This window comes from Miscanthus floridulus, unplaced genomic scaffold (assembly GCF_019320115.1).
Source record: "Miscanthus floridulus cultivar M001 unplaced genomic scaffold, ASM1932011v1 fs_624_1_2, whole genome shotgun sequence".
Taxonomy (NCBI): Eukaryota; Viridiplantae; Streptophyta; class Magnoliopsida; order Poales; family Poaceae; genus Miscanthus; species Miscanthus floridulus.
In genome coordinates, this window is record NW_027097029.1 from 33,518 (window position 1) to 60,000 (window position 26,483).

The following is a 26,483-nucleotide window of genomic DNA, read 5'->3' on the forward strand; positions in this document are numbered from 1 at the left end:
GGGCTTATACGATCGTATACGATCGTGGATTATAAATTGGAACAATATTTTTCTCTCACACCAAACCAGCCAAACCAACCAGCAGTAAATAATCCACGATCGTTTACGACGAAACGAACAGGCTCGTATTCGGAGTTTCAGAAACACTGCGCATGGGCTGGAGATTTACTGAATTCATCATGACACTGAAAACTTGAGAACCGTCTGTCGTCTCTCTGTTTCGGTTCAATGTTCGTAAGGTGTTCTAAACATGTCTCCAGAACCATCCATGAGCTGAAGAGACATTTTTTTTATTTAAAAAAGTAAATTGCAATTGGGTGGATTTCATCTGGTCTCCGAACTTTGAAATCGCACGTTTGGCTCCTTATTGTATTTAAGTGATCTCATCTAGGTGTAAAATAGACATGAGGAGGGTTAGAAGCTAACGTGGTCGTCCACGTGGACATGATTTAACCTAGTCACCGCCAGCTCGATGACCAAAAATTGACCTTACCGAGGTGGCAGTTGACCGGTGACGTGGCGTGTCCTGATTGGAGGGAAGGTGCTGACTGGGCCGGTCCTTTTGACTTTTTTGATTGTCGGTCAACAAGCGATCTGGACTGTCGGTTTTGGATCGAACGGGGTAGGAGGAGTCGTCCTCCCCTGTAGCTGCGCAGGGGTGCTCTCCGGCGACGTCCTCGCCGGAGTCGAGGCGGGATGGCGCTCCGGCGGACGATGATCTCCGGTGAGCGGTAGAGCGAGAAGAGGAGGCCACGGCGAAGTCGTCTGCGGCGATTTCGACGGCTGGGAGGCAGCGGGGAAGGGAATCGAGGCGGTGGGGTGGACGATGGCGGTCTAGAAGCTTCGGTGAGGTTAGGGAATGGAGTTGCCTGCTCAAATTGACGCCATGGTGTGGTGTAGAGGCCTCGTCATGCATCTGCGAACCCAACGGAGGAGGAATCAAGTTTGGAGGTGAGCTGTCGAGGGAGCTCAGGAGCTCGGCTGTGTGCTTGGTAATGGCGGCGACGGCGACGAATTTAGGCGCTAGAGTGAGAGAGAGGTCACAGGGAGGTGTGAGGCGGTGTGACGCAGCAGCAGCATGCGGTGGCGTGGCGGCACGACGCAGCGACAACAGCATGCGACAGCCGCGCGGCGCAGCAGCTGCTGCAGGCGCATGGCCGAGCTGTCACCGCTCTCCCGTGGTTGCTTGCCCCGACACGACGGCAAGCCCCGCGGCTCACACGCTCACCCCGCGTGGCAGCGGCGGCGCACGCTCTCGCCTGCCCCGACACGACGGTGCGGCCCGCGGCCCCCGCGCTCACCTGGTGAGCTTGCATGGCAGCGGTAGCTAGAGCTAGAAGATTGGGCTGACACATGGGCCCCGCCTGGCCATTGGACTTGAAGATTCTAGCCGTGCACGCCATGGCTCGGGGTTTTACGCTTAAATCATGGCCATGTCAGCTTCTAACCCTCCTCGTTTATATTTTGGACCTAAATAAGATCACTTAAATATATTAGAGAGCTAAACGTCAGATAAAATATGTCCAATACTTTTAAAGACCGGCCTTGTAGTTTCCTCGCTCTAAAAAAAACTGAAGAGAATGCACGCAGGCAGGGCGGCAGGCTGGTTGGAGTTGTGAGGTCTGTGCAGAAGCAGCACAACAGCGCATCAGCTCATCCTGACCGTCCATTCTGTTCAGCCGAGACTCCCTCAGCCGCTCGATACCATCATCTCCCCTGCCACAGTGCCGGCTGCCCGGTTCGGGATTCCGGCATCCATCCGGCTGCGCGGCCGCGGCGCAGAGCAACCAACCACGCAGGCAGACCACGGCCGCCGCCGCCTCCGTCCGCTCCGCGGCGTCCGATCCACCACCAAGAGCCCCACACGGCCCACGCGATGCTGCGGAACTTCCCGCAGGCCCGGAGGCTGCTCAGGTCGGCGCCTTCCTTCCCCGCCGGTACCTCGGCGGCTTGCGCATCCGCTTTCCCTCGCCCTCGCCCTTGCCTACGACGGTTTCTGATTGTGATGATTGGTGGTTGGGGCGCAGGCGGATGGGGTTCGAGAAGGAGGACGCTTACTTCTGGAAGCAGATGGGCAAGGCCACGCTCTGCACCTACACGCTCTTCGGCGTCGCCTGGCTCTGGAACGAGACGTCGCCGCTCGGGTGGTGGACGCTCAAGCCGCGCCCCAAGGTTCCTCGACTTCCTCCCGTCTCGTCTTCTCTCGTTCGTTCGTTCGTTGGGCTGTCCTGTAATATCGCGGAAATTCACTGTTTTGTTGGAAGCTGATTAGATACACCCATACAGGTTTTCACCCTGTTGGCTGGTTGGTTTCGGCCAACCCAAACCAGCCAACCAACAGTATTTTCCTCTCACAACAAACCAACACCAGCCAGTCCAAACCAGCCCACAAACCAACCAGCGAACAGGCCGTTTGCAGTTGTGACCTGCAATCCCTCTTTGTTGGTTTATTAGATTAGATTTTAAACTTCTTCTGCCTTGGAATTTGAATATTTCAGGTCTACGTGATTGAGAATGTATCTCCAAATTAGCTTATAGCCTGAATTTTATGGCCCTCTTCTGACTCCAGAAGAAGTAATTGCCTTGCCTCATTGCTAGTATGGATCCTGAGATGAACTTTTTTTTTTCTCATGTGCTAATAAAAGGTGAAACTTTGTACAGTGTCAACCCGTGCTATCTGAAAGCATTGGACCTGCATTATGATACCGAAATGGCTATATCTTGGAATACTTCCAGCCTTTCCATATTACTCCTACTTCAATGTGGAACCAGATGCAGAAATGAACCTAAGTACCTTTAAGCACCAGTACTGATTTTGGCAAGGCTTTTCATGGCATGCCAGATTTGGACCTCATTGTGTTGCGTTAATATAGGTTCTTCAGATATGGGATATGCTCCCACTACAGGGATCCTAAGTGTGAAATTAAATTTGCTCTTAGTCCCAGGTAACTACTCCCTCCGTTCCAAATTATAAATTGCTTTGACTTTTTTGGTACATCAATTTTGCTATGTATCTAGATATAACATAGGTCTAGATACATAGCAAAATCTATGTACAAAAAAAGTCAAAGCGACTTATAATTTGGAACATAGTACTTTCCATTGTGCTGATAAGGATGCATCTCAAGCATTAACAATAGGGTATTCCTCTGTGGTAAATAATTTTTGGATGGAGGCTATGCTTGAAAACATGCTGTCTTTATACAGTGCCAAAAGTAGCTTTGCTGTTAAGTTTTCTTGGCTTTCGAAATGCATAGAAAGTATATGATAAACCTCTAATTTGCCGCATTGCATCATCTTAGTCTAAGTGGCCATAGATGATCAGTGTGAATGCTTGTCCATTTAAGCCTGCTAGTTTCTGGTCTCCCTGATAAGATAATCTATTCCCAACATCTTGCAGGAAGAAAAAGAAATGGCACACCTTTATGAGCGCAGGAAGTTCCCGTACCCTGGTGATGAGGAGGCAATTGAGGAGTTCATAAAAAGCGGAGGTGCTCTTGGAACCACAATTGGACCCAAGGGTTTCGCTGATGCCAATATGGATTCTGAAAACATGCAGAAGCAGTTGCAGTCTAAAAAGTTTGAGCAGGAAGCACAGAAACTATGGCTTCGGATGAGGAATGAGGTCGTACAGGAACTCCAGGAGAAGGGATTTGATATTGAGTGAGTTTAGAATCTGCAAAACGGTCAGTGCTGAGAATATTAAAACCGCTTGCCATCTAAATTGGAGAACTATAACTTATATGAATAAAAAAGGTTTGTAGCTATATTTTAACTGTCTGGCACATTCCCACTTCCCAGTGCTGCTTGATTGTACCGTAAATTTCTCTTGTCTTGTGGAGAACTGAAGATCTCATCTGATCCTCTTTTAATGTTTCTTATTGCCTGATCATCAAGAAGTTACACATCTGGAAATTACTCAGGTTTTGATGTTGGCACATGCAACCTATGTGTCACCCACGTCCCAAACTTGAACTCTGAAATGGAATTTAGATATAAATGTAATCGGATGTTGACGATGTAAGAAAGCAGTAACAACAACAACAAAGCCTTTAAGTCCCAAACAAGTTAGGGTAGGCTCAAAGCAGTAACAAGAAACAATTAAAAGAAAACACATCAGGATTATATGAGCAATTATGGGAAAAAGCTTTTGAAACATCGTCAGGAGTGTGTGCACCCATATTTGTGACTTTGAGAACATCAACAAAATACAGGAAGAGATTATTGCACTGTAGTGTTGATTTCATATTCTTAAAAGACTGGTTTTTCTTTGGTGTTGAATGAAAACTTCAGATTGGACCAACCACTGTGATACAGGAGCCTGTCTGGTTTGTTGCCTCAGTTGGCAAGCAAAATCTGCTAGTCTTTATACATTGGCCCTTTTCTAGACTGCAGCCACAATTTTGCTTTCCAGAAAGATTGGCCAGCTCTTTGTTTGATCCTTGGGCCTCGGCATTAGAAAAAATGGACAGGACTTTTCCATGTAGACTGCATTCATCTATATTCAAATTTTGATCCACTCAAAAAAAATCTATATTCAAATTTGAATAATGGCCAGAGTCAAATGCAGCGTCAAAAGAGAAAAGAAACGCAGCGATATATGTCAAAGCAGGATGCGGTTGACATTCAGCCTTTCAAGTACAGTATAGAGCATGGAGATTCTGCAACACTAGCACACCCTTCTTGGCAATGGTTGACAATATTTCAACGCTCGGAGGAATTTTGGAGGAATCTGAAGGAATCTTGAGGAATTTGTGAGAGGAAAATACTGTTCCGGATGAAAAAAGAAGCGGATCAAGCCGGGTTTAAGGGCACGCGAATGGGGCCAAAAGCATTCTCGGCGTTCATGTGATGGCCGATGCCCAACATGATGCAGTTGGCAAGCCCAAAATGTTCTTCAGGTCATACTCATAGCATCTGGCAATCATCATGCAATTCAATGGACAACAGATAAACGCAAGCATCATATATGTCAGAAAGCCAATCCAAAGACAAACCCAAACATATACATTGCAGGACAAGTGCAAAAAAAGATCTCCAAGTCCAAGCAACTGTGAGGGTATCATTTTGCAGTGGATGGTTGAAGGTATGCAGAGGGGAAGCAAAACTAGATTCAGATGAGGTGTACATTAGGGTTTATCGTCATCGACATACACATAGCCAGCAATTATTCTTCGAACCCACAAATGATGACACAGGGCAGCAGGTTATGAAAACCACTCCCAAGCCTCCAAGGATAGCAAACAATAGGGCCATACATGCTACACAGTTAACTTCTGAAGCACTAACTGAAACTAACTATTTCTTATTCAGATCTTAAGGCAGAGATGGATCAATCAGGTCCAATTTGCATATCAGTTCCTGTGCATCATGACATTATACCTTTTTAATTTAGTATAGTAGTAGCTTGCGGTTTAAGCTACAAGTACGGTATGATGCCGGGCGTGGCTTTTGTTAAGGGCCTGATTTGATTAGTGCTTGCTGTCTAAGATAATCACCTGGGCCATCTATGTCTGAATCTGAATAGATAGTATACAAAGTCTCAGATACATTGTGCCAGAAATTTTCTGAATTTATGACACTGAAACTTCAGAACCATCCCTGAACAGTTTCATCTCTTGCAATTGAACTCAAACTGAACCTGCTCAAATGCTCAGAGGTTTCTGAAACCATATCCTAGAGACTTCCCTGTTCGCTTGAACTTATCAGTCATAAAACAGTATTTTTCTCTCACAACAAATCAGCTTCAGCCGGCTTATCAGCCGCAGAAACCATCAGCTGAACGGCTTAGCTCTAATGATTAGTTTTCAGAGAGGTTAAACCTTTTGAAGCATAGATTGACGAAGAGAATGCATGCAGCATGCTTGGTTCAGGTTCTTCAAGAACCTTATGCTGGAGGTCCAGTTTTCACAAATCTATTTTTTTCCATCAATTTTCAGGTTGTTCAGGGCGTTTACCAACCAGAGGATTGCTAATAAAAAAAAGTACCAAAGATGTTTTGGGTATGATTTTTTCGCTAGACAGGTGCTATATCTGTGCAGAACCGAGCAAAGATCTTTCTTTCTTCAAAAAAGCATCTCCCTGAATGCCCAATCCTGTCTGTCTGTGCAGACTGCAGAGATGCAGGACGTTCAGAGTCACTGATGAATGAAGAAAGTTCCAAGTTCAGGTCTAGATGCAGGGACGTTATGCGGTTATGCCTTTTTTTTCTTATTGTTTTCTCTGGTCTTCCCAAGCAAAAAAAAAAAAAGATACGCTCGTGTGAGAAAGGGTGCAAAATACGCTTTGGAGTTCTCGAGAAAGCACATTCTGCAACGCTCGATAAAGTACACTCTTCTTGGTAATCGTTGGCAATATTTCAATGCCTTAGAGAAAAGCATGTAAAACGTTCATGTGATGACCAATGACAGAATGACGCAGTTGCCAAACCCAAATGTTCTTCAGGCTATGCTCATGGCATCTGGCAATCATCACGCAATTCAATGGACAACAGATGAACGAAAACATCATACATGCCACGAGGCCAATCCAGAGACAAACCAAAACATGCATTGTTGCACAAGTGCGAAATGATCTCTGAATCTCCGACCAATTGTGAAGGTATCATTTTGAAGCAGAGGAAACAAAGCTAGATTCAGATGAGGTGGTCACGTCCTACATTAGGGTTTATTGTCATCAATATACACATGCGCCAGCTAGGAGTATTATTGTTTGCCCCACAAATGATGATGCAGCAGGACAGTAGGGTTATGAACTCCACTCCCAAATCTCCAAGTCCAAGCAAAACAAACAATAAGCTAATATGCTACACACTTAACTTTCTGAAGCGCTGACTGAAGCTATGCAGGGGAAGGGACACAATGCTACTAAAATTGTACACAAAGGTGAATAAACAGAGGACCAAACCAACGCCCCGTTCGTTTGGGCTGGTTTGGCTTATAAGTCATGGCTAAAAGTACTGTTGACTGGTTTGGTGTGAGAGAAAAATATTGTTCGTTGGCTGATAAGCTATGGCTTATAAGCCAAATACGACCAAGCGAACAGGCTGACTCCAAAACCTGTCGACTCGTCTATGTTTGTCTATGGAACATGTCCTACAACAACCGACTGACACCATCTCGCTGCTGCTGCCCGCTAGCACTTACTGTACAAAACTGTTGCCACATCTAGCGTCAGGTGCGAAAATCTCTTCGGTTGTGAGTTCTGAATCATCATTCACGACTGCCTGCCTGATTAGCTGATGATGCACCGTTAGGAGACGGAGGGGTTGACGGTTGGCAACTCTTTTGGGGCGCAACTCCGTTCTGTTTCTCTTTGTGACTTGAGTCGGAGTTCTCTTCCTTGTCATCTGACTTTGAATTGAGAAACCGACCTCCAGCTCCCCTGGCCCTTTTCAAGGCATGCTGATGCCGTGACTCATGAAGATAGGGCTGCAGCACAGATGTAATCGAGTCAGTTTTTTTTTTCTAATTTCAGATGACTTAACATTTCACCCACAGAAAGATAAAGGAAATGAGCAATCAAGCTGTTTTATTTCAGATGATATCAAAGAGTAAGAAACACATGTGATCAACTTGCAGTGAGATCATCTGAGCTTCGCAGACTTTATAGGATTTTCTAAGTTGGTAGCTGCATCTTTGCATCAGTCTTCCATTTTGAGAAATAATCATGATACTAAGTTCAACTCTCTCTAGCTTAAAGTAACTTACAGATAAAAACAGAAAGCATTTAGCTTACTCAATGTTGCAACTTTGTCAATGTGTGGCACCCAATTTACATTCCTAAATCCTTTACTGCTTTTGTGATAAGCAACACACGTGAAGGCATTAACAAAACGTGGTATGTTGAAATTTCAGATATCAGGTAAGATTGAAATTAAAATAACATTCACCAGAAGATTTATAGTACAACGTGAGGCAGATCGATCTTGAAGTGGAAGTAGGGAGATTGGAGAAATTTGCTTGATCATTTGCTCTAGCATCACGGGCAGAAAAAGCTAATTAAAAATTCCAATTCATATGGCAATGCAGAATATGGTTACAAAGATTTACCTTACGGCCCTTGGCAAGCTTCCGTTCTGATTCAGCTTTAGCCCGAGATTGACGCCGTCTTAATATGGCATTGTATTGCTTTGCATTTACATACACAGGCTCTTCGATTGCATCGGTAGGCAAAGGTAAGCCAGCCGGATGCATTCCGACCAACGGTGGATGCATCTGAAGGATTATCAATTTTATTAACTCCAAGACATCAGTTTAAATAAAGAATCGTAATAGCACAGGAAGGTCCATGGTCAAGCAAATTATCCTTTTCTGACGGTCTGTGAATTCATATAAACAATACTAGAAAATTTGGCCTACCCTCTCAAGACACACTAGCATGTTTAGCTATATACTTTGTACTGCCTCTAACTGAAACCAGGGTTGGTTTGAGGTTTGGGCATACAAAAGGAATCAAATTAAATGAACTCGATGCTCTTCAATCATTTCCCAAATTAGGTAAATAATAAATGTTCCACAAAGTGGAAACAACCTAGTATTTGGAGAAAATTTAATTGGATTACAATACTTGTATTTGCTAATGGAGAGAGTGTATAAAAGCTTACCAATGGCTGTCCACCATAAGCCGCATAAAGGCTTCCATAGTATGGGTCAATATTTGGATAAGCGTATTGACCCTGACAGACACAAAATATGAAATTAGAAAACATAGGTTGCTGAAACTAGAAGATCGTTAGCTTAAAAATAATTAGTGAACATTCACAATAAAAAAAGGTATGAACAAAACACATGTGAGGTGTAACAATTTAGACTAATAAAGTTGGAAAAAAATATGCATTTGAGAGAAAAAAATTGGACTATTGGTACCAACCAGGTGTGCAGAGTTTCAATGAAGAAGCTTTGCTATTTTAATTTGAATGTGATGATAGTCAACCATTTAGTGACAATAAGGGATGGAAATGGCAGAAATTTTGAGATAACACATAACTTGCCTGTTCGCTTGTTGGTTTCAGCCAGCCCAAACCAGCCAGCCAACAGTGTTTTTTTTCTCACAATAAACCAGCACCAGCCAGCCCAAACCAGCTCAGAAACCAATCAGCGAACAGGCCGCATCGGAATCTGGATTAAAAGAGGAATGTTTTTTTTTTTCACTTCAGCCAACAGGGAAATGGTCGTCATTTTATAGTTTTGGTATGCATATGTTGTGTTGTTATTACTTTTGAAGTAGAGTTTGAAGTAGGGAAGGAGATTTGACACCACATATGCTATCGACCTCCACCTTTTCCTAGACATAACTCAAATGAAAAGAACCCTATTTATCGATAAGTAAAGAGTGAAAGTTACAAGTGTGGTACCATTGCATGGCTCATGTCATGAGGGGCATAGGGTGCCACATAATCTGTTGATGGTGTGCCCACTGTTGGTTGGCTATCTGAACTAGTAACTGGGGCTTCTTGCTGGTCCCCAGGTTCAGCTTGCTTCTTCTGATGGTGTTGATCCTCAGCCCTGTGGTCACCTGCCCATGAAGGGACATGAATGATCAAGATTGACTTAGATGTCCTCAAAAAGTCACACTCACACGTGTTAAAAAAAATAGCCATTAATGCATGCCACCACTGTTCATAAAACCAACAAGTAACATAAGTCACAATATATCGTTTTATACAGTAGAAAATATAAATTAATTTAAATGACAGAGAGCACTCAAAAATTTCCCACCAGCTATGAATCTATTTGGTAGCAGCAGGGTGTACCTACTAATAACATATAATGCCATGTATGCACATGAGAACATTAGATAGATACAAAACTACATAAGGTATCCTGGTTTATTCAAAGAAAAAACTGTTTAAGTTGTTTTCAAAATCTAAAGCATGAGCATGCAATTAAACTCTGCTTTGAGCCCAACAGTCTGAGCTGCCAGCACAAAGCACTTTCCTTCCAGCGACATACATACAGTGGAAGGGCTTACTCAAAGCACAGAATTGGTGGCGCCAAATGTAACTGACTGCTTGTACATTCTGTGTTTGCAACACATACATAATGAAATATTCTACAGTAATTCACAGCACAGAAAAGGGTGGCATTTCTGAACATAGTACACCCAAGCAGTACTCTAGTGTTACTGTGTTAGTGAAATAATATGACACAACTTTGGATGAAACAAGCATACCTGAAACACTTTGAACAACAGAGGTCATGATTCCTTCCTTTGCAAGGCAAAGCACAATCAGGACCAAGCACAGAGCAAAGCCACACTAACTGCTACTACTCATGCGATATCTTCAGATCTTGGTGGATGAAGCCACACATAAGCTTTCCTGAACCCAAGCACAAAGCTCATTAGCAGCAACCCATGGATGAAGCACACTTAGATAATTGTAAACCTAAATGTGAGGAATCTCAGAGACCACAACAATTGTTCTTAAACAACAAACCAGAGATTAAACCTCGTTACGGCAAGAAATTGATGGGGAATAATTCAAATGGGTGTAGGCGAGAATTACTACAAGTGAAGTGCCTGTGCACAACCAAAGGCTGGCTGGGGAACCTGTCACGGCTAATTTTGCAAACAGCAAGTCACACACTCTACAACTTCCTGCCACTCGGCAGGCATAATAATCCAGGGCCATGTACGAAATTCACGGCCGGTTCGCACTGAGCGAATTCCTCTCGGTTACTGTGCGAATTTGAACTGTCTGTTCCGAAATTCGCGCGTCCCAACTTCGAAACAGGCCCCAAATAGATGCATAGTAGCGACCTACGACAAGAATTCCCAAACGGAAGGACGCCAGGGACACAGGGTAGAATGGAATCCCTCAAATTCCCGGAAGACAAACCGCTCCGCCGCGCACCTCGGCGGGATTGGTCTCGCGCGGCGAATTGGAGGAGCCGACTCGAATTATGGAGGAATTGGATTGAGCAGGTGCGGCGGCAGGGAACAAACGCACGGCGAAGTGGACGGGGAGAGCGAATTCTCCGGACTGGACGGGCAAAAGCGCAGGGAACCTACACAGAGAGAGCACAGGGGGAGGCGGAGAGGGTCGGGGGTGCGGAACGAACACTCACCGACGAGAGGAGGAGCGAGCGGGCTCGGACCCGGGCGGATCTCCACCCGCTCCTGCTGGGCGAGGGGTGTGGCGGGGATCGTCGGGGCGTGGCCGGCGGCGTGGTGATGGGGCCGACGGGGGTTTGGGCCTCAAATTTGAGAGCAGGGTTGGAGGGGAGGACCGGAGGAGGCTGGGTGGTGGGGGCCCACCGTGGGTGACCTGTATCAACGTGGGCGCGGACCTGGATGCATCGCAGCCACAAAATTCTAGCCAATTTGTATATTTTTTTATTCTCCCTTGTCTCTTTGTTTAATTATTAAATTACCATATGGTAGACTTTTGGCTGCTCTACTCTCGTCTTATTCCAGCTCGTTTCAACTTATTCTCTCTCACAGAATACTATTTAATCATCCGAAATCATCCAAAATAAGTCAAATAGTGGAGCAGCCACAAAATTTAGCTTGTTTTTTTTTTGCTTGGTGTGAGAGTCGCAGATAAACTATACTGTGTTTACTTATATATAAAGGAATAAATATTATCATACATGTTAGTGGAGGGATTTAGCATCTTGATATGGGTGATGAAATATATGTTAGTGACTAATGTGGCTTGCTAACGCGAATAGCTTGAATAAAGATATAATTGTATGTGCTAATGAAGTGAGCTAGTGGATACTGATATGGACAGTTTAAGTAGCGAGATAGAATACTAGTAGAGATTGAAAATATATAAGAGATATAGATATAGATATTCGTTTTGTTCGTTTGGGTTTGTTTGGCTGATAAGCCATGGTTGAAAGTATTGTTAGCTGATTTGGTGTGAGAGAAAAATACTATTTGTTGGTTGATATACCATGACTTATAAGATAAATACGACGAAACAAACGTGCTGATTTTAGTTAATTATATCGTGAGTAGACTTTTTCTTTAACTTTATCATCAGTTTATTAAATTTAATAAGCTCAGCCTCCGAGATTGTAAATCCGTTTCACTGGTGGCGTGCACGAACATTCGTTTGAATCCAGCGACACTCCACCAATATATGTTTTTTTTAAGGAACCAATAGATGTTTCTAGTACCACCATTCAAATTTCACGTACGGCCACAGTCCTTGGCTGAAAAAAAGGCATGTGCTATCTTTTCTTACTTACGGAGTATTATTTTAATAACAGCACGATAAATTCCGTATTTCTTTTTTGATATAACAGATAATTCCGTATTGTTAGATGGCGTGCACGAGTGTTTGGATCCATGGGAGCACCCTCATAAAAAATTCAATATAGAAATCATGCACTTTTCCTTATTACTTTACCATTTTAATTAATTAATAAATAGTATCATGATAAATCTGCATCACGTTGAATCACGCAGAAAGAGTGATGTTAATAAGTACTCCTTTCTTTCTAAAATTTTTGGAAATATTGTTTCTTAATAAGGAATTAAAAAACCATATATTTGGCTAAGTTCAAATAGGTTTATCATAAAAAATATATTTCATAATTAATGATACTTATTATGTATCGTAAATATAGGTAGTTTATATATATATATATATATATATATATACACTAGCAAATATGCTCGTGTGTTGCAACAGGAGAAAATAAGTATTAAACATTTATGCAAAACGATAACGTGAATGATACATTTCTACTTATGTTTTATCCTTTTATAATTTATTTTATGATGACCGTGAGATCCATAATATAAGTATAGGCTGACGATAAATAACAATGTCCTATTAAACCTGTATCAATTTTTTTGTGAATGAAACCTGTATCAAATTAAAATACACCTTAGTATATTTTTTCTTCCTTTGCAAAGCGCATAATTATTTAGATATAAATATAACATACCTTTAATTTATCATGCTACCCATGTGTTTCTATGACTCAATATTGACCATTGTAGCTTTTTTGACGTATCATGTCAACCTCTGTAATTCTTTTGTTGATGTGTAAAAAATTATAACATTAACTTACATTAATTTGGTTCAAGAGTTGAAGTTAGATGCAGCCCACAACGAACCAGTCAAAAAAGAAGCCCACTAGAAGAGGCCTACTCAGATCTGGATATTTTGTATCAGGAACCCGATTTATTTTAAAAACTATTAAGACCCTCTCACCTTGTGTTTCTCTCTTGCATTTTTACATCTGGAAACCCGTATTTCTTTGTATTCTCTTCCCCACTCCTAATATGCGTTACGAGGAGGAGAGGTCGGCATTTGCTGATTAAGAGACCGAACTACTTTAGATTAGGTTGGACAAAAATCTAAAGTGGTTAGAAATTTTATCTCTTTAATATTATTAGGTATAGATATAAATATATATTTGGTCCGACTTAACATTATTTGACTGTATGGGAAGCGAGAATTTTTTTTTGCGCGAAATTCACTTACAAAAGCATGTAGATCTCAGGACAAATTTGGAAATTTTAGACGGGGTAAAATTCGAGGACGGTGGTGTTCATGCACTCTCTTGTCTCTTCATTCACGGGCTCACGGCAAAGCGACTTTAACAAGGTTTTGGCAGGTAGTGAAGTGGGAACCACGCGCGGGCACGTGATCCCGGCCGTCGCTTTGCATGGGGCCGGAGCCGGATGGACGGTGAGCAGGCGGCCCACGAAGAGTCCGCTTTGGCCGATGGGCCAGGGCCCTCGCGTGACGTGTGGCTGCGGAGGCGTCCCTGTCTCGGCGCGGCCACTCGCTCGTCGCCGTCGTCGTCTCAGGTCTCCTGTCGTCTTCTTGCGCGATCGGCACCCCTGATGCCTGCCAACTGGCCAGTAGTGATGGGCTGATGGCCAGGACACGAACGTGTCATCGCGGGCGCTTAAACTTAATCACACACCTGACAGCGACACTGCCACAATTACGCATTCGCTAATCCACCGCGCGTACATGTGCATGGACCAAGAACAGGTCTCTGTTTCCTCCTCAACCATCAAATCAAAACACCTTACTAAGTTACTAGCATAATTTATTGTATGGTCCCTTAGACAATTTATGGCTTGAAATTTTATTCAGTGATCGTGAGATTAGTGTCTCAGATGCTAGAGGCACGTACAACACCCGATCTACTTTTAAAATATCTAGATACCACTTGCAACATAAAAAAAAACTTGAAACATGCATATAAAACACTTGCAGCAATTGAAAACTATTACAAAAATACGTAACATCCAGATAAAAACACGAGTAACATATGTGTGAAACATGTGCAACATCCAGATAAACATGCTTGCAACATACGTCTGAGAAAATATATGAAACATTGGGGACAGACGCTTGCAATATACGTGTACAATAATTGCAACATATGCAATATCCCGATCTACTTTTGCAATATCCACGTGAAACATTTGAAACATATACCTCTAAAATATCTAAAACATTTGAAATACACACTTACAACATGCATCATATCCCAATTGCGGACTCCTCCTCCGCCGTTTGCATTGGGGCACCACAGTCGTAGTAGGAGGCGAGGCCGGATGGGCTTCCATGATAGGGCTTGGCGCTTCTCCTGGCGTTGGGGGCACCTGACGGCTTCGTCGGGCGGGGTAGGCGGTGGAGTCGAAGCAACAGCAGGAGCAGCAAGGCGGGCGCACGGAGCAGCGGCAAGAGCAGGCCGCGGCAGGCGCTTCGGTGGATGAGGTATGGCGCGATAGTGACGATGACGCCCGGTGGGTGCTAGAGCAAGGAGCTTGGATGGGAGGGGATCTAAGGTGGCCTGGATTTCGCGCCCCTTGGCACGGTCATGAGTGGACGCCGTGACGGGGAGGCAGAGGGGCGGGCGTCGCGGTGAACACCGCGGCGGGCGGAGTGAGGAAGTTTTTGGTCACAGAGATAGAGGAGCAGGTCTGTTGCCTGTTGGGCCGATCTGCTACGCAAGCCTAGGTCGTCCGGACGCTCGAAGCATTACCAAATAATTATTTACAAAATTACTTGCGTGTGATCTCGGAGCTGTCATAATTTGTTTTCAGATTGAGAGATTAACATGGGCATTAAATTCAAAAATTACTAGAGAATATAGAAGCCAAATACAAAGGCGGCAAAGCCACGTCCGTCTTTCTAGTGCACTTAACGAGTGATCTATTTATTTATTTTCTATAATGTATTTTTTTTATAGAGAGAGAGGTGGCGACGTCCTGAAAACACTTAACGAGTGAAAATCACTCTGGAATCCAGATGCACTGAACCTTTTTTTTTTGAATGGACTGAACCTAATCGCTATGTGAAAGAGGAAACGAAGAAATCACTCTCTGGAATCTACGTACACTGCTGGTCGCTACGTGAGAGAGAGCAAAGGTGGCTGAATAACTGGGCCACAGAGGAAACGATGTGGCCTTTTTTTGTTTCTAGCCCAGCCCGCCCAACTGAATGGTTACAACTACACGGGCCAGGTTTGGCTCATGAAGCAAGCCCATACGGAATGTTCGTTCTGTAAGATTTGGGCTTATACCGGTGTTTTAGTTTAGGAAAAGTCCGTGTTACCTTACTTAATTTTTGTGAAAGTCTGCTTTTCCTCCCAGTACTCTAAAATTAGGTAAACCACCTCTCTGAACTTTTAAAACCATTCATTTTACCTCACTGATCAGTTATAAGCAGTTTTCAAAGACGGTTTTGTCTTTTTTTTGCTGAATCTTTGAAAAATCATAGTTATTCACAGAAAAATCATAAAATGGAAAATCTAATTTTGTTGAACTCCACATGAGTAGATGTACAAAGTGAACATATAATATGGTATGCTTTTGTACATATTTTTTTGCTGTAGCTTTAGATCTATGCTTTTCTATAATTAATTCATAGCTGCAGTTTCTATGGTCTAATTATGGTAAAATTTTTATGATGGACTAATTATTGTATGCTTGAACTGTAGTAAAAATTTCATACTCATTGAATCATGTGTAACTTAGTTATAGATTTATTTAGGTGCATGCTTGTTAAAAATTTTATAAATCTATAACTAAGTTATACGTAATTATGAAATTTTTACTACAGTTCGAGCATACAATAATTAGCCTACCATAAAAATTTCACTATAATTAGACCATAGAACTACAGCTATGGGTTAATTAAAGAAAAGCATAAATCTAAAGCTATAACAAAAAATTTGTACTAAAGCATACCATATTATATGTTCAATGTATAGTCCTACTCACGTGGAGCCCAACAAAATTGGATTTTCCATTTTATGATTTTTTATGATTTACTATTATTTTTTAAAGATTCAGCCAAAATAAATAAATAAAAGAAAAAGACAAAACTGTCTTTGAAAACTGCTTATAACCGATCAGGGAGGTAAAATGAACGGTTTTAAAAGTCCAGGGAGATGATTTACCCGGTTTTAGAGTTCAGGAGAAAAAATAGACTTTCGCAAAAGTTGAGGGAGGTAATGTGGACTTTTCCGTTAGTTTAGTGTTGCTTTTACAAAAAAAAATCTGCAAAATTGATCTAAAAAAATAAATGCGCAAAGTTAGATTACAGGAAAAAATGGCTTGCATCTCTGTGTTGTTGACATTGGGAGGCCGACACGCCTAAAACAATCGTCTTCCAGGTGGATGACTTTCAAAAAAAGTAGTTTGTACCGGCGGACAAAAACTGTATAAAAAATTATCTCATTTTACGGGCGCACGATTTTTTTAAACAATGACGGAACATCTATCTCTCAATTAAAACCATTTTTTAAAGAATTTCTGTGTGGCTTAAACATCTTGCTTTATTTTTTGTTTGCATAAATAATGACCTTGAACCATCTTTATTAACAGTATCATCAGATATGATCTCTCTTCTTGGTTCGTTAAAAAAAAGGCTTACAAGTAATAAGGTCAAATTTACCCTTAACGTTTGATTACCAACACTATTTTGACTTTTCTACCAGATAGCCTGTAGCCCGAGGCGTGAACATTATGATCTTCGCCAATCAAATTAGTGCTCACCTATATGAAAAGCTCAACAGTACAGAAACTGTTTGTACCGAAGGTATTTTTTGAATTTTCACTATCGATTTTGTAAACCGCTAGTGTGAAAATGGTGGTGTATTTACTAGCGTCACTTGAAGACTGCCTATGTAAATGTTTACATTTATGGTTTTCTTCGGGTGGCACGCTAAGTGCAAATGTTTTTTTTTCTTCAAAATTTGTCGTGCCAAAGAATTAAGCCCACCAACTAACCCTCGTCCAGTAAGTGAATACGCGTGCACAATGGCGGATGCAGAACAGGATTGAAGGGCTCTCTCTCCATTTTTCTTCTTTCCTCCACCTCTTCTTCTCCTTCACCCTTCCCATATTTCCATTGATGCATCAGCTGTAGGGGGTTTGGAGCCCCCCCCCCCCCTAGATCCACCCCTGCACGTGCAAGTGGCCACAAAGGAACAAACTCATCACACCTCAAATCTCACGCGTTGATTGCCTACCGTTGCGCTTCAAACTCATTGCCACCACCAACCCCGATGCGTGCCATCGCACCCCGCATGTCCGCTGTCCACCGTGACATAGAGACTTGGCCCCGTACGTTGCACTGCTCAGCGTGCTCACTATAGGCGTGATTGGTGGTTGTACCAACCGACCTGGCTCACACCACCCAGCCAGTTTTTTTTTTGTGACTACTACACAACAGTTGTTTGGGTGTCAGTTTTTTGCCCTGTAGCTACGCTTTATCTCACGTGCCACGACGCGTGAGCCCTCGCGAGCCAGGCTAGGAAGAAACGGAAATGAGAGAGGCCTCTGATTTCTTTCTTCTCTGAAAGGTACCACACTCCTCACTTGCTAAATTTGTTTTTCACAACACTCACATAGATGGAAGTTAAGTTGTGGCGACTCCAAATCAGGTTATATATATATATATATATATATATATATATATATATATATATATATATATATATATATATATATATATATATATATATATATATTTATGGCAAGGTGTATGTTTTTCTTAATCTGTTTTTACCAACGTAGTTGTTCTTAAAAAGCCAACTCTCCAGGATGTGGTTGCATTGCGAACGGGTTAAGAAGTACGAATTTTACCATCTATGTTTGTATGTAAAGCTACTAGTACTATGATTAAAAAAAAAACTACTAGTACTAGTTAAGGATCAGATCAAAGCATGAAATTCACACTCGAAGGATCATCATCGGGTCCAACACTGATTTGAACAACAGCATATGAATCTTTCATAACAAAGATCATCATCGGGGCTAACATTTCAAAATCTCATTGAATTCGCTGCAAACATTCTCCTTCCGAGTCTCATGATCAGGATATTTAGACAGAACAATTATTCATCACAAGTTCACACGACTGAAACCAGATCACCACAACATTATTCACTCTCTCGCTACCACTGGCTTACAGGATGGTTATTCCTCCTCCGGCTACTCCACGGTGGCCGCGGTTGCCCTTGCTGCTGCCGCTGCTACCGTTCCTACCTTTATGGTAGGTGTCACCCCTTTGGTGTGAGCTATGGCGGCACTGGCAGCGTTTCCTCCGCCCATCGCATGCCAGGCCGTCGCCACATACAACGGGCGGCCGTGCCACGCCAGCGCGAGGCCACCGGAGCCCTGCAGGATGCCGAACCCGGAGCCGGAGAAGGAAGTCACGCTGATCAGGTCGGCTATCGCCATGTTGGCCTCGCTGAGGTCGAATTCCACCTGGGTGAACCCGGCACGGGTGAGCCTCTCCTTCCAGGCGGTAAACAGCTCATGCCGCTCAGTGCGGGCGCTGCCCTCGCCGCAGATGATGTCAAAGATCTCGCCCCGGAGGTACGCCTCCGCGAGAGAGCTGCTGCTGGTGCTGGTGCTTCCGGCGGCGGCGCTAGTGACGAGGGGGCACATGGCCTCCAAGGAGTCGAACATGGTGGCGTAGTGGAAGAGGGCGTTGGTGAACCTCTCCAGCAGCAGCGGCTTGTTGTGATCCGCCTCCTGCTCCACCACCGTGAAGATCTTGGGCTTTAGCTTCACGACCAGTTTGAGGAGGATGTCTATCGGCGACGGCAGGGTCGACTCGTCGGCGTCCGGGTCGACGAGCAGGCGGTGGAGCTGCAGGATGGAGTTCATGGCTAACGCCTCATCGGGTCTGAGCTTGAGGTGAAGCCAGGCGGTCAGTTGATCCAGATGGTCGGCGCAAACTCCCTGGAAGGTGAAGGGGATCTTCACATAGCGCGCGAACTCGGCGAGGCGGATGCCTACCTCATGGAGCTCGTCACGGCCACTCGTCGGGTTCGGGCCAATGCCTGTGATGCGGAGCTCCGGCGGCCCGCCCTCACGCTTGGAAAGCTCGTCCATGAGCGCCGGCCACTGGAGCCCCTGCATGAGGGCGAAGTCGATGATGTGCACGCGCTTGCAACCCTCGAACGCTTTCAGGATGGCTCGGTTCGCCGTGGAGTAGGCGAACTTGAGGTAGGGCCCTGCATCGTAGAAAAGGTTGTATGTTGCCGCCGGCGTTGCAGTAGGAGGCGGTGTAGGCAGGGCCGCCGCGTGCGGGTACTCCGGGAAGAGGCGCTGCGCCAGCGCGTCGGCGAAGTGGGTCCCTACACGGCCGATCCCGGTTGAAGTCGGGATCTTCTTGAGGATCCCACGAGCCTCGGACAGGTTGCCGTGAGCGACCGAGTAGTCACCCGCCTGTATGGCGCCGGTGCAGGTGATGAGGAGGTGGACCAGGCGGACGGATGCGTCTTCTTCCTCCTGGCGCCGCCTCGCTGCCTCAGCGGCGGTTTGGACCGCGGGCTGCACAAGAGATGCATACAGCCGCGGGTTGAGGTAGTGCAGGGCGCCATCAGTGGTGGTGATAGGGATAGGGATAGGGGGCGGGAAGGCGTCGGTGAGCGTTGCTGCAGCGTCGGGGTTCATGGGTAGCCAGGTGAAGGGGATATGACCCATGATCGAGCTCGTCGGAGGTGAACGAAAGTGGAGTGTTCTTCTATCCAGCAGCGTGAGTGTCCATGGGTGGCTAGCCGGTTGGTGTTCTTATAGATATGGACGGGTGCAGGCAGTGACGTCAAGCTAACAGGTGGATGGAGACCCGGTGGTGGTGCTGACTGCTGAGGTGGAACACGGGATATCCAACGTTTCATGCTGGATGGGTCACAGGCTAGCATGGTTGGTGGCAGTATGAATCTCGATCTGTGGGTGATTTGTATGTTTGCTGAGTCTCTTAGTGAAAAACGCGTGAAGTCGTGTTCTTGAGAAAAATGTTTGCTGAGGATTTTGGTGAAAGAAGTAGAAACTGTTTATGGTTAGAGCTTGAGTGACTGCATACATAGCTGTCAACAAGCTATGAATTGGACTGTTCACGTATTAAGTGAGAGAGACTAATCACTAGAGCTTGAGTGACGCATGCATAGTTGTATAAAGTTAGCAATTAGACCCCAGTTCACGTAATAGGCGATCATAGTGGATGTATCTTTGTATAGTGCAACTACTAGTGTGGTGGGTTGATCACTAACAGTTAGGGTGGTGACGTCGAGTATACAGGTGGAGGGGAACGTAGAGGTGGTGCTGATGTGGAGCGTTGAATACCCATCATTACATGTTGGGTGAGTGACTGGCTGGCATGGCTGGTGCCAGTGACTGCCATGGCTGTTAGGGATTTTATTAAAAAATAAGGCAAATATTTATTGCTGGAGCTGAAGTAAAACATATATAGTTGTAGCAGTCCAATCGATTAATGACATGTTTAATCTCGTATAGTAGATTTGTGTGGTTGATGCATGTTAATTATGGGATCGTAACCACAACTAGTAACTAGTGGTCAATTAGTAGTCGATGTGTGGGACTTTGGTGGTTAGCACTCAGGACATAAATGGGTTTATCCTGGTTTAGGCTTTGATTCTTACAATGAAGAGAGAGAGAGAGAGGAGCGTGCTGCTAGCTCGGGTCTAAGGTTTCGACTGAGACCGGAGAGATCCTGTCCATTTTGGAACAAATGGGTATCCTGGTATGCTCTATGTGTTCTATCAACCCTAGTGGTGCTCCTTGCCCGACTATACATAACTAGGGTTTTCTCTAGATGTCTTTCCCTCCAAGGGAGCGATATAGGATTCTTTGCCTTCGTCTTCTAGCGTTGGTGGCATCGTTGCTCTAGGTGAGACCATGACCGACAATGTGGAAACCACCCGCGGTAGCTTGTGCAAATGGCTTTGTCAGGTTCAGGCTAACTGGGTACACGCCGCTCCGCCCGTCACTGGCTCACCCACTCCCAGTGTTCCTTGCATGCTAAGGGAGACGAAGCTTGGGGAGGCTAAAGAGCAGGTCTGGCGCTCCCCTTGTCCCCTTGCATCACATCCTGGGCATGACCCTTTGCCGAAATAGGTGGGTGACGAGAGTATAACATAGGGGTATGTTAAGTTTATGAGAAAAAGAAGTCGACCGATCCCACGGATCGCTCGGGGGATCAGAGGCTATACCCATCTCGTACGCTCGTGCGCACCCTCTGGAAGGAGTCAGGGCGAGCCTGAGCGCCCGCGCTGCCATCACTCAAGGCTTAGGGGTTCAGCCATAGCCATGGCCCTAGGCTACGGAGCGATGCTAGCCCGACCTTAACCTCCACCCAGCGCACACCTAGGCGGCAACCGATGCCCCGAGCTATAGGCTAGGATTCGGCTTATGAACCAGTCAAGCGTCCAAGAACCTAACAAGTCGGAGATACTACACACTACCTGCCCATTCAACGTGCACGAGGCACCTATCGACCGCTTTCTCGGTAGGGTCACGCAACGGGCGTGACACAACAAGACAAATGACTCTAGGAGAGAAGGGCTCCTGGGGATTGCTCGTTAGCCCCTCCAGGCATGGGCTCCTTGCAGGACAAGGAAGCCTCAAGAAGGCTTACCCAGGGAGGCCGCGTCGTAGTAGGCGGCTTCTGACGGTCAAGTGCCAGAACAGAGGCAACGACGTCAAGAGGCGGTTGCGGCGCTGTTGGCTCCTCCCTACACGACAAGATGACATCCAACAACGCTGCAGCAGAGAACTCATGCACTCGGTGCATAGGCCATAGACTAGAACCAAACCGACTTGTACATTGTGCCCTCCTTAGGATATAAGGGGATGCTCAACTTCCTTTAGAGAGGATCCGAATCAGCCCAAACTCTAGGAGGGACCGAGGAAGAATACCGGTGAACTCTAGGTTAGCACCGAGTGATCCCCTACCAATCACTCTCGATTTCCACCATTGTAACCCCTGATTGGGCATTCATAACATGAAGATTACTATACTGCTAGACGTAGGGCTCAGAAGCCCGAACTAGGATAAATCAAGTTGTGTCACTTCCATGTTTTGAGTGTCTGAGTCACTGGAGACCCACACATCGAGTTTGACGAACAACCATGGTGCTCGTTGTGGTTACGAACCCGCAATAGCTGGCAGCTCCACACTACAATAGAGGGAAATGCGTCCCGGCAATCCTGACCGCTTTGCGCCTCTACACACGTGTCAGGCTCTTGCTGTGTACCAGGGTCATGTCATCTTCCCAAGCTAGTCTTCCAAGCCTTGGTCGGTTGGTTGGGATCCTTTGAAGGTGAGGCCCCTGGCTGTCTCAGGGACTTAGCCCCATTTTTGAATCAGCTTTGCTCGGCCATGTCCCTCGAGTGATGGTGGCTCGGGCCTCGCGGGCTCTAGTTAGGCCCCTGAGCCCCTAACCGATTAGGAGAATCGGTTAGGGGGTCAACTATGCTATCATGATGTTAATTTGGAGGTTTTCGTTACCCCGGTGTTAGATATTCATTAGGAGCCCTCGAGCCCCTCGTGGTATTTCCGAGTCATTTTTAGGATGGGGGTGAGGGGATCAACCCTTTTTCGACCATTCATCTGACCGAACTAAGGCCCCTAGATTTAGTTCGATGTCACTAGAGTTGATCACCCACGAGAGGTAAGTCACGTGTTGGTGGAAGGTGCTCACTCCGGCCAATTAAGAGTAGGGCTGATGCCTAGAAAATAGGGCATTGTAAAATGTGCATGCCACACATTCCATATCATGTAGGGCCAGTTCTATAGAGTTAGTGTGGACCTTATATACATTAACTAAATTTAAGAAAAGCCCACACAATTAACTAGAGAAATAAAGAAAAAACATGAACAATCGAACCAAATTTGAGACAATACTAGATTGTAGATGGCATCTCAGGGTTAAACAACAAGAGAACAAATAATTAAAAGCTACATAATACGAATTAGAATAGAAGACCTAATAGTGAACATATGCAAGGGAATAGGATTAATACCTCATAAGTGAAGATGATCCATAGCAAATAAGATCTGAAGCAAAGTACAAAACCTATATAAATGAAGAACTAAAATAATTTACAAGAGACGGTAATCAAATGAACGAAGCCAAACAGGCCTAAACAAATCAAGAGACAGATGGAAATAAGAACTAACAGCAGCAGATCATTAGCAATTCAGATACACAACCCTAGCTAATCATGAAATGATTTAACGTTAGAAACAAATAATGGTGAGAACAGGAAACAAATAAATTGAGCCAAAAAAGAAAACCAGCAGATCTATGAGATTGAAAGGAGAAAACAAAGATGAACCATATACATAGAGGTGAAGAAGATAATACTACAACTCTGAAACAACTGAAAAAGTAGATTTAGAAGGAGGACAACCACCATGTTTACTACAAGATTGAAACGAAAAAAAGAAAGAATAGAAAAAGGTGATTTTGGAGAGAGGTGACCACTAGGTCTACAAGATTGGAATGAAAAAAGGAAGAAGACGACGAAGTTGAGAAACGAGGAAGACAAAGCAACAAAGTTTCCCAAAAATGTCATGATAGGTGGGATCAAGACACTATAGTGACATGAACGAACAACACATAAATGAGTGGCACAGATATGTGAGAAAGACAAATCGAACGGTCACGTGTGACAGAATCAAATAAACCAGCAATGTTATCGGGTCCGTTTGGATGTAGATATTAGAGGGGTTCAAATTGAATTGAGCTCAATACCAAAGCAGGCTATTGAAATATCCACAATTCGAATGTTATTGTTTGGATGACCATTGAATTGGCTTTTGGAATCCTAGCAAATAGCTAAAATCTGTTTCCTGTTTGGATGCAAAAGCATGGAATTGAAACACTGGGAAGCTCACTGGCCATGGCGGACGGAGGTTGGCAGCGGTCACCGCGGTGGGCCATGGCTACGTGGGAGTATGTCAGGGCCGGTGACCATGGGGGAGCTCGAACGTGGCCATGCGGGGAGGATCTCGCGGGCCACGGAGAAGAAGGGGCGGCCCGACCATGGAGAAGAAGGGGCACCACCGGCAATGGAAGAAGGGGCGCCAATGAAGAAGAGGAGAGGCCGCCTCCACGTCGGGGACGGGGCGGGGATGAATGCCACAGAATACAAAGACGTGGGGCTCGATATTGGAGATGAGGAGTAGCAGGTATATATAGCCAATACTGATTGGTATTTGGTTCGAATTCCAATTCTGAAATCTTAGCCATCCAAACAGTAGAATTGGCAGCTTCACAATACGAATTCCAAATCCTGAGGCCTACATCCAAACCGGGTGCAAGTGTTATTAAAACGTGTCAATAAGAGGTTTGGGCCTAGCCAGCAGTGTATAAGTTCTCGATAATGTAGCACTGGTTAGCATTGTCAATAACTGTTGTCGTTGCAACGTGCAAATGACCCTGACAATAACTGTTGTTCAGAACTTCAGACAACGAGCGTAATACGAAGTCACTTCGAAATTCAACAGTGTGAACTTATTAAGCTAGCTATATTATTTCTTTGTACACATGAACTAATCATATATATAGTACTAATAATAAGAGATAAATTTTAATAACTCCATCAGCTCAGCTCAGCTCTAACTCTCTAAGGCTTGATTGATATGATGGTCAGTCACTCATCAGTTTACGTTTAGCCGAAGCGGCAGCCACCGACGGCGACCTTGTGCGCACCTTCCTCCACCCGTGCAGCCTCTGCCTCGGCAGCGATGGCCTTAGCCGTGTCGTAGGAGGCGTGCAGCCCGACGAAGAAGTAGTAGGCGAGCAGCGCCGCCGTCCAGATCAAGAACCGCATGAAGGACGCGCCGTCGATGGATCCCAGCAGGAAGATGTTGATGAAGATGGACGCGGACGGCAGCCACGGCACGAGCGGCACCCCCCACATCTTGGGCGTGCGCGCCTTGGGCACGCCCCACTGCAGGTACGCCGTGGCGGCGAGCCACGCGGCGACCGTGACCACGTACGCCACCCACCCGCCGCCGCCGGAGCTCGTCATCCCCCAGTACGCGGCGGTGGCGATGGACGAGGCGACGATGACGGCGAGGCAGGCCACGAGCCTGTTCCGGTCCGAAGCCGCGGTCTCGCCGGCGACGTAGTAGCGGCGGACGAGCAGGGCCATGGCGACGAGCGTGAAGATGAAGAGCGTGGAGATGGAGAGCAGGTTGGAAAGGATGCCGAGGTTGGTGAAGAGTGCGATGACGGCGGTGGCGACCATCATGACGACGGTGGCGTAGACGGGGGTGCCGAACCTCGGGTGCACCTGCGCGAGGCACGGCGGCGCCATGTGCGTCCGCGCGATGTGGGTCAGGTACCTGGCCTGCCCGACGGCGCCGACGAGGAGCACGGTGGTCATGCCCTTGAGCGCGCCGAACGCCACGATGTACTTGGCCCAGTCCATGCCGACGGCGGTGAAGGCGACACTGAAGGGCGCGTCGGCGTCGATCTCGGTGTAGGGCTGCATGAGGCAGAGCACCAGCGCCAGGAGGCAGTAGACGGCGGTGGTGAGCGTCATGGCGCCGACGAGCCCCACGGGGATGTCCCTGGCGGGGTTCCTCGTCTCCTCCGCCATGGTGCTCACGGCGTCGAAGCCGAGGTAGGCGAAGAAGAGCACGGCCGAGGCCGCGAAGATGCCCCGCGCGCCGAACGGCGCGAAGTCGGCGCTGAGGTTGGCGGCGTTCGCCTTGGTCAGCCCCGCCACGACGATGAAGGCGATGACGGCGAGGTGCAGGATGGAGAGCACGTAGTTGAAGCGTGACGAGCCCTTGGTGCTGAGCACGGCCAGCGCGCAGATAGCAGCCGTCACCGCCACCGCGATCGGGTCCAGCTCCGAGTAGCCCTCCGCCAGCGCCGCGGCGTGCACGCGGAAGTCGTCCGGGTGGTGGTTCAGCAGCGTCGCGAAGTAGGACGTCCACGACCGCGCCACCGCCGCCCCGCCGATGCAGTACTCGAGGAGGATGTTGCCAGCCGCGATGAACGCCATGAAGTCGCCCAGCTCCACGCGGAGGTACGCGAACGACCCGCCTGTGTTAGTTGCAAATTCATGGAACGATCCGTATGTAACGAATGACGTACGTTGCATGCAAATTCATGTACCTGCGACGGGGATCTCGATGGCGAACTCGGTGTAGCAGAAGACGGCGAGCATGGCGGAGACGCCGGAGATGGCGTAGGAGACGACGACGGCGGGGCCGGCGG

The 26,483-nt window shown here is 46.0% G+C and overlaps 4 protein-coding genes across 4 annotated transcripts; 1 reads left to right on the forward strand and 3 right to left on the reverse strand.

The window, feature by feature from the left end:
* The first annotated feature begins 1,708 nt into the window (after nt 1–1,708).
* Nucleotides 1,709–3,780, forward strand: LOC136532450 (uncharacterized). Its single transcript, XM_066525044.1, has 3 exons — nt 1,709–1,914; nt 2,028–2,172; nt 3,401–3,780. The coding sequence occupies exons 1-3, from the start codon at nt 1,877–1,879 to the stop codon at nt 3,665–3,667; spliced, it is 450 nt and encodes a 149-aa protein (XP_066381141.1). The 5' UTR covers nt 1,709–1,876; the 3' UTR covers nt 3,668–3,780.
* Nucleotides 3,781–6,606: 2,826 nt separating this feature from the next.
* LOC136532448 (nuclear transcription factor Y subunit A-7-like) lies at nt 6,607–11,222 on the reverse strand. Its single transcript, XM_066525043.1, has 6 exons — nt 11,070–11,222; nt 10,174–10,321; nt 9,356–9,516; nt 8,606–8,677; nt 8,052–8,216; nt 6,607–7,430 (listed from the first exon to the last, which is right to left on the reverse strand). The coding sequence occupies exons 2-6, from the start codon at nt 10,199–10,201 to the stop codon at nt 7,212–7,214; spliced, it is 645 nt and encodes a 214-aa protein (XP_066381140.1). The 5' UTR covers nt 10,202–10,321; nt 11,070–11,222; the 3' UTR covers nt 6,607–7,211.
* A 7,204-nt stretch (nt 11,223–18,426) lies between these two features.
* Nucleotides 18,427–19,963, reverse strand: LOC136532447 (protein SLENDER RICE1-LIKE 2-like). Its single transcript, XM_066525042.1, has one exon. It carries the CDS (start codon nt 19,927–19,929, stop codon nt 18,427–18,429), a length of 1,503 nt encoding a protein of 500 aa, XP_066381139.1. The 5' UTR covers nt 19,930–19,963.
* Nucleotides 19,964–24,728: 4,765 nt separating this feature from the next.
* LOC136532451 (cationic amino acid transporter 1-like) lies at nt 24,729–26,477 on the reverse strand. Its single transcript, XM_066525045.1, has 2 exons — nt 26,382–26,477; nt 24,729–26,309 (listed from the first exon to the last, which is right to left on the reverse strand). Exons 1-2 carry the CDS (start codon nt 26,431–26,433, stop codon nt 24,922–24,924), a joined length of 1,440 nt encoding a protein of 479 aa, XP_066381142.1. The 5' UTR covers nt 26,434–26,477; the 3' UTR covers nt 24,729–24,921.
* Nucleotides 26,478–26,483: the final 6 nt, after the last annotated feature.

Excerpts from the sequence above, each read along its gene's own strand:
- LOC136532448 (XM_066525043.1), bottom strand. The coding sequence starts at position 10,201 with ATGACCTCTGTTGTTCAAAGTGTTTCAG. Across the intron at positions 9,517-10,173 it reads TGTTGTTCAAAGTGTTTCAG|GTGACCACAGGGCTGAGGAT; the intron begins GTATGCTTGTTT and ends CTTCATGGGCAG. Across the intron at positions 8,217-8,605 it reads CTTATGGTGGACAGCCATTG|ATGCATCCACCGTTGGTCGG; the intron begins GTAAGCTTTTAT and ends ATAATCCTTCAG.
- LOC136532450 (XM_066525044.1), top strand. The coding sequence starts at position 1,877 with ATGCTGCGGAACTTCCCGCAGGCCCGGAGGCTGCTCAG. Across the intron at positions 1,915-2,027 it reads CAGGCCCGGAGGCTGCTCAG|GCGGATGGGGTTCGAGAAGG; the intron begins GTCGGCGCCTTC and ends GTTGGGGCGCAG. Across the intron at positions 2,173-3,400 it reads CGCTCAAGCCGCGCCCCAAG|GAAGAAAAAGAAATGGCACA; the intron begins GTTCCTCGACTT and ends AACATCTTGCAG.
- LOC136532451 (XM_066525045.1), bottom strand. The coding sequence starts at position 26,433 with ATGCTCGCCGTCTTCTGCTACACCGAGTTCGCCATCGAGATCCCCGTC. Across the intron at positions 26,310-26,381 it reads CATCGAGATCCCCGTCGCAG|GCGGGTCGTTCGCGTACCTC; the intron begins GTACATGAATTT and ends CAACTAACACAG.
- LOC136532447 (XM_066525042.1), bottom strand. The coding sequence starts at position 19,929 with ATGGGTCATATCCCCTTCACCTGGCTACCCATGAACCCCGACGCTGCA.